Source organism: Hemitrygon akajei, unplaced genomic scaffold (genome assembly GCF_048418815.1).
Source record: "Hemitrygon akajei unplaced genomic scaffold, sHemAka1.3 Scf000180, whole genome shotgun sequence".
NCBI classification, from domain to species: domain Eukaryota; kingdom Metazoa; phylum Chordata; class Chondrichthyes; order Myliobatiformes; family Dasyatidae; genus Hemitrygon; species Hemitrygon akajei.
In genome coordinates this window covers 173,096-180,072 of record NW_027332066.1, presented here as the reverse complement: position 1 = coordinate 180,072, position 6,977 = coordinate 173,096, and the positions used below count along the sequence as shown (strand labels likewise).

Here is a 6,977-nt window from a genome sequence, read left to right as displayed (position 1 = left end):
ACTATGACCCTCCATGGGAGACATCCCAACGATCTGAGCAGACGAGATGGTGACAAATGAGCCCTGAATAAGGAGGTTCACTCCCAATGTCATTCTTCCTCAGCCAGAGATTTGAGGGGCGAAGAACATCTCAGACTGAACTGCGGTCAGCTCGACTTCTTCAGTCTGCAGGAAATTCAAGGGAAAACTCTTCTTCCAGAGTGATAACAATTTGGATCCCATCCCCACAGGGAGAGTGAGAGGTGAACAACAGGGGAGGGTTTGAAAGATCTGTTGTGGAACAGAATCAGGTCCAGCCGGCCTGAGTTTACTCTCTACTGTACACTAGGTGTGTTATAAATTCACTAAGTACCAGAGACAGTGTTTAAAATAGGACTGATTTATTTGTCACAGATCTAGTCCCATTAAAGGAGAATATGCAGCAGAGGAAACTCCTCCCGTGCCCAGTGACCAGGGTGCAGAACTGGGTGTGGTGAGCAGCAGCAATAATTGCAAAGTTCAGCACCGACAGTCACTCTCAAAATTACATTCAGCAACGGTGATGGACAAATATCTAGCAAGCAGCTTATTGAAACTTTCTCCCCAGTTTAAACCCGGTAGTGTGTCACAAGTGTAACGCACTGTAAGGTTTCACTGCTGATGCAGTGGACTCTCTGCAATGTTTCACTGCTGAGGTAATGGCTTCTCTGCAGCAGCAATGTTTAGGGTAAGACTAGAGATAACAGGGTTTTGGAGTGTGGGACTATCCAATGACAGAAATGTTCTTCCTTGTGAGTCTGGAAGAGAGATTTTCATGGCCTTTTGCTGGGGAGAGATGAGAAGAAGAGAGTGGGCCCTTTTTCTTTCTTTTTGATTACTTCACTAACCATATAGTCAAAGTAAGAATTATACATCTCAGTCATTTAATCACATATTGTGTACTGTTTGTTATTTCAGGGTACTGATTTGTAACAGGGGACACATCACACAACATCCACCCAAACAAGATTTCTTAAGTTTGCCCGGGCTGGGGGGGGGGGTGTGTTATCACCCCTTATATTAAGCTGCTAGCCGAAGCAAGAGTTGCATAGGGTTAGATTACTGACTGAATCGCTTCTGAAATACACAGCAGGTGAACGGTCTCTCCCCAATGTGAACTGAGTCATGCACATTAGGTTGATTTCGCTGAGAGAATCTCTTCCCAAAGTCTGAGCATGAGATCGGCCTCTCCCCAGTGTGAAGTCGCTGGTGTCTCTGCAGTTGAGATGTCCAAGTGAATCCCTTCCCACACACTGAAGCCTGAATTATGCTTCACTGTACGGTCCGCATAGCTGCGTATCTGACGCGGCACCCTAGGCCATACCGTACGCCGTAGTCTAATGCGCACCTTACGGAAATGTAACTGTGCATCACAGACCGCGAGAACTGTGATCGGTCTGCTTGGTAGCAGCGCATTTCCTCCTAGGGATTTCCTGTTGCTTCGAAGTTGGAAAATGAGCCAAATCAAGGAGAGGTTAAGTGAGGAAGTCAGAAAATATTTACATTTGTACGACTCTTCGTTGGTATACTATAAAGACTTGCAAATGGCATGAAATTCGTGCAAATAAATTTCCACAAACATCGATTTGGATGTCACGGACTGCACATAGAAATGGAAAAACCTCTCTCTTTTCTGCGCTGCAGTAATTTCAATAAAAGTAACTCTTGTTCAACATCTAATAGCTCCAACTCCAACAAGATGTACTCAGCAGTCACCATCGTTCCCAACTCCACATGAGTCAATTCAACACAGTGCCATAGAACCCCAACACCAACTAGCGTTTTGCCAGAGCAACGCAGACACACGAACTCACAAGTAAAAATGCTCACAACGGCATAGGCCACTTGCGTGGCCTACTGTGTATGCTACACTGTAGCGTCTACACAGAGGGATAATTCAGGCTTGAGTCTGTGAACGGCCTCTCCCCAGTGTGAACTGACCAGTGTGCTTGCAGGTGGTATGACTGAGTGAATCCCTTCCCACAGTCTGAGCAGGTGAATGGCCTCTCCCCAGTGTGAACTCGCTGATGTACCTTCAGTTTAGATGACAAAGTGAATCCCTTCCCACAATCTAAGCAGGTGAACGGTCGTTCCCCAGTGTGAACTCTCTGATGTACCTTCACTTGAGATGACTGAGTAAATCTTTTCCCACAGTCTGAACAACTGAATGGCCTCTCTCCAGTGTGAATTCGCTGATGTACCTTCAGTTGAGATGACCGAGTGAATCCCTTATCACAGTCTGAACAGGTGAATGGCCGCTCCCCTGTGTGAACTCGCTGGTGTGCCAATAGGTGGGATGACTGAGTGAATCCCTTCCCACACTGAACATGTGAATGGCCGCTCCCCTGTGTGAGCTCGCTGATGAGCCATTAGGTGAGATGACCGAGTGAATCCCTTCCCACAGTCTGTACATCTGAACGGCCGTTCCCCAGTGTGAACTCTGTGATGTACCTTCAGGTCAGGTGAACAAGTGAATCCCTTCCCACAGACAGAGCAGATGAACGGCCTCTCTCCAGTGTGTACTCTCTGATGTACCTTCAGTTTAGATGACAGAGTGAATCCCTTCCCACAGTCCGAGCAGGTGAACGGCCGCTCCCCAGTGTGAACTCGCTGGTGAGCCATTAGGGTGGATGACTGAGTGAATCCCTTCCCACACACTGAGCAGGTGAATGGCCACTCCCCAGTGTGAACTGACTGATGTCTCAGTAGCTGTGATGACAAAGTGAATCCCTCCCCACAGTATGAGCAGGTAAACGGCCTCTCCCCAGTGTGAACTGACCTGTGTGCTTGTAGGTGGGCTGACTGAGTGAATCCCTTCCCACAATCTGAGCAGGTGAACAGCCTCTCTCCAGTGTGAACTCGCTGATGTACCTTCAGTTTAGATGAGCAAGTGAATCCCTTCCCACAGTCTGAGCAGGTGAACGGCCTCTCCCCAGTGTGAACTCGCTGATGTACCTTCAGTTCAGATGAACGAGTGAATCCCTTCCCACAGTCTGAGCAAGTGAACGGCCTCTCTCCAGTGTGAATTCTTTGATGTACTTTCAGTTGGTGTGAGCAAGTGAATCCTTTTCCACAGTATGAGCAGGTAAACGGTCTCTCCCCAGTGTGAACTCTCTGATGTAGCTTCAGTTTAGATGACTTAGTGAATCCCTTCCCACAGTCCAAACAAGTGAACAGCCACTCCTCAGTGTGGACTTGCTGGTGAACCATTTGGTCAGATGACCGAGTGAAACCTTCCACACAAATTCAGCAAATGACCAGCCTCTGCCCCAGTGTGAACTAACTGGTGTGTCCACAGGTGGGAAGACCAACTGAATCCCTTCTCACACACAGAACAGGTGGATGGCCTTGTCCCAGTGTGAACTTATTGATGTCCCTTCAGTTGAAATGTCCATCTGAATCCATTCCCACTGTCCTACCCATTTAAAATGACAGGTGTGCCAGTCGATCAGATGATTGATTGAATCCCTCTCCACAGTCTGAGCAGGAATGATGATTGAGTGAATCGCTTGCTCCACTTCTTAAATATCTGGACAGAGACAGCAAAACTGGTGTGTTGTGTTTTAGATTTCCGGAGAGAAACTCCTTATGATTTGTAACCTGTAAAAAGATTAACAAAATCCATCAGTGGGTGTAGGACAAAATTTCAGATGATATCATTTGAGTTGTCAAGATGTGATCTGACATCACACAGTTACAGTGAGGTTCAACACAAGTTGGAGAGAGAAATCATCATCTAACTGGGCACAGTGCTGGTATCTGGAATGACCATCAAACTCTCTGATGCTCTTCCTGTCTCTATAAGAATGGAGCATTTCTGCCATCTCCGATCTGTGACCTGGCTCAGTTTGACTCTCTCCATTGGTATTATCCCTGTTCCCACTGAGCTGCATGGGTTCCTGGCCCCACAGTAACTGAAGCACTCTCACCGAAAAAGCCAGCAGTGCATTCCACACACCCACCACTCTCTGTGTAAAAAACTTACCCCTGACATCCCCTCGGTATCTATTTCCAAGCACCTTAAAACTCTGCTCCCTCGTGTTAGACATTTCAGCCCTGGGAAAACAAACCTCTGGCTGTGCACACGATCAATGCCCCTCATCATCTTATACACCTAAAAAAGTTCTAAACATAAACACGGAAGTTATACATTGCTTTGAGGATTTGTTGGACGTATACAAAATGATGAGGGAGAAGATTGGTAAATAAATGCAAGCAGCGTTTTCCACTGAGGTTGGGTGGGATGACAATCAGAGTAGGTGGGGAAGGTGAAAATTTAATGGGAATATTTGGAAAAGCTCTTTACTGAAATGGTTGTGAGAGTTTGGAATGAGATACCAGCACAAGTGGTGAATATGAGCTCGGTCTCACCGTTTAAAAGCAGTTTGGATGGGAGCCTGGATGGTAGGGGTATGGATTTGTGTAAAAATGGCCCAAAGGATATCGGGGACCAAATTCACCACAACCACAAACTGTTCCTGCTGCTACCATCCAGGAAACGGTACCACAGCAAAAGCACCAACAGGCTCCGGAACATCATCTTCTACCAGGCCATCAGACTGATTAATTGATTTCTGTTTTCTTGACTGTCCTATATACAAACTAAATATCATAAGTTAATTTAAATTACACATTGCACATTTAGACAGTAACGTAAATATTTCTACTCCTCATCCATATGAAGGATATTTGTAATAAAGTCAATTCAATTCAATTCACCATCTCCACTATCTGTTCTGTCAATCTAGCTCTCATTCCCCCTACAACTTATTTAAACCACATCAACCCCCCCCCCCACACTACCTCTAGCAAGCCTTATCACTAGGATATTAGTTGCCTCTTGGTCTGTTCCCCTAACTAACAAATCTCCTATCACCCCTTTGACTTTCGTCTGTCAGGCAATTACCCCCAACAGTGTCTAAAGTGGTCCACCTGCTGTTGTGCGGGATAGCAACAAAGTACTCTGCGATGGCTATTTAACCTCATTCACCTGCCTGACTCTCACACAGTTTCCTGTGTCCTGCACCTTGGGTGTAACTCACCTCTCTTCATGTCAAATCTATCACCCCCTCCAACTGCTGGATGATCTGCAATTCACCATATCAAGATCCAACTCCTTAAAGTGCAGGATTACAAGCTGCAGCTGGATGTACATCTTGTAGGTGAGGGCATCAGGGTCACTGGAGGTCTCCCCTCCTTCCCTCCAATATCCCCTCTAATTTGTAATAACTGATGTGCAGATAAATCTTGTACTGTGCATTTTTTTTACCCAGTGACAAGATGTGCACAGTGAATTTTATATAGAGAGGTATTCATTTTCACAGCTAGCAAATCACTGTCAATAGGAACTTTGATCTCCTCTGGGTTTGATCCAGTTCATCTGCACTCTCACACAAACTATGTAGCAGGCCTGGAACGGGTAATGAAGGATTTTCTCACCAAAGCTTTTGCACATTGTCCATATGTGATTTGCTTGCTAAATTATGCTTTAAAAAGTCAGATTTCCAAATAGCACTCCATTTCTTCCCACTTGCAAATTCTCCAGCAACTTTCGCATCACCAGAATGCACACAGGTAACACCAGTTTCTGTATTGTACATAAATATTTCCCCTGAAGTCTCCCCCAATGACTGACGGTGGTGAACTCAGTGATGGCAATGCCAATGAATATGAAGGGAAGGGCAGTAGTTTGTCTCATTGGAGTCTGGCACATTTGTGAACTGGAAGCTACTTGTTGCCCAGGACAAAGGTGTTTGATATCATTATGTACCCAGAGAGAATGGGACAAAACATGTCCTCACCGGTAGGAAAGTCCAGAGCAAGAACACACACAAAATTCTGGAGGAACTCAGCAGACCAGGCAGGATCTATGGAAACGTGTACAAAAGCTGAGTTCATCCAGCAATTTGTGTTGCTTGGATTTCCAGCATCTGCAGATGTTCTCTTGTTTGTGATTGGAGATAGAACAAAGGTGATTTTCTCAACTGGTGATATAAAAGATTTTGTTCCCTTTCTCCTAATACTTGCATTTAGATAGCTGGAGCTCAGCTCTGTCTGAGAGATCTATCGGTTCCCATTCCCTCATCGGCCGGAAGCTCCCCGGGACCCATGTACGGATCGTGGGGCTGAGAGAGAGGGGAGAGAGCAGGAGTGTCCCGGGATTGCGGGTCACGGTGTCCGGATTTCATAGGAATCGTCCCTTAGTCGGTGTTTAAGATAAAAACACAGAGAATCGATCTTACCCGCAGACGGTATTTCCAAGGCCTTCTGTGTACCGTGCGCATGCGTGATACTTCGTGACGTCATCGGCCCTGACGCCGGCGCATCTGTTCGGTGCTTCAGCGCCAGCGAAATTTCAAACGCACCGCCTTATGGGTAATCACGGTGCCATTAAATATTTCTGCAGGCTCTGGTTCAATATTTATACCTCATTTTTTTCGTGTGTGTATAGGAAAATCTGCAACTGTTTTAACGCAGAAAGCGCCCATAAACAATATACTCAATATCAACGTGTATCCAATGCCAAAGTAAAATGCAGATATAAAACACAGGAGATTTTGTAGTTGCTGGGAATACAGAGACGCACACACTCAAAATGCTACATTTTCGAGTGGATTTACAAACCTCTCCTCTCACTCACTTATTCCGTGGATTACTGAACTTTTCCACTTTACCATCTTACGACTTTAAGCATTGTTTTTCAAGCTTGATAGTTTGGGAGCTATATATACGCACAACACTGTTAACTTCAGTTTATTTCGTTTAATCTTTTATATTTGGAGTAGATACAGATAAAGATAGTGGTTTTAACATCAAAACCAGACTCCATTAGTGATCTATTGCTGCTGGTCCGTAACAATTCCAACAACCCAGCTGTCTGAGGCACAGTCCTTTAAAATTGGTGAAAATGACCTAAAACATTGAAAAGAGCGGGGAAGAAGGAGTTTAACCATCTTCGT

The 6,977-nt window shown here is 45.4% G+C and overlaps 1 protein-coding gene across 1 annotated transcript; it reads right to left on the bottom strand.

Annotated features, from left to right (window-relative positions):
- Positions 1-1,650: 1,650 nt before the first annotated feature.
- LOC140724263 (uncharacterized) lies at positions 1,651-6,310 on the bottom strand. Its single transcript, XM_073038736.1, is given in 3 exon segments — positions 1,651-2,343; positions 2,345-3,618; positions 6,261-6,310. Coding segments are annotated over 2 exon segments (1,329 nt in total). The 5' UTR covers positions 3,229-3,618; positions 6,261-6,310; the 3' UTR covers positions 1,651-1,898.
- Positions 6,311-6,977: the final 667 nt, after the last annotated feature.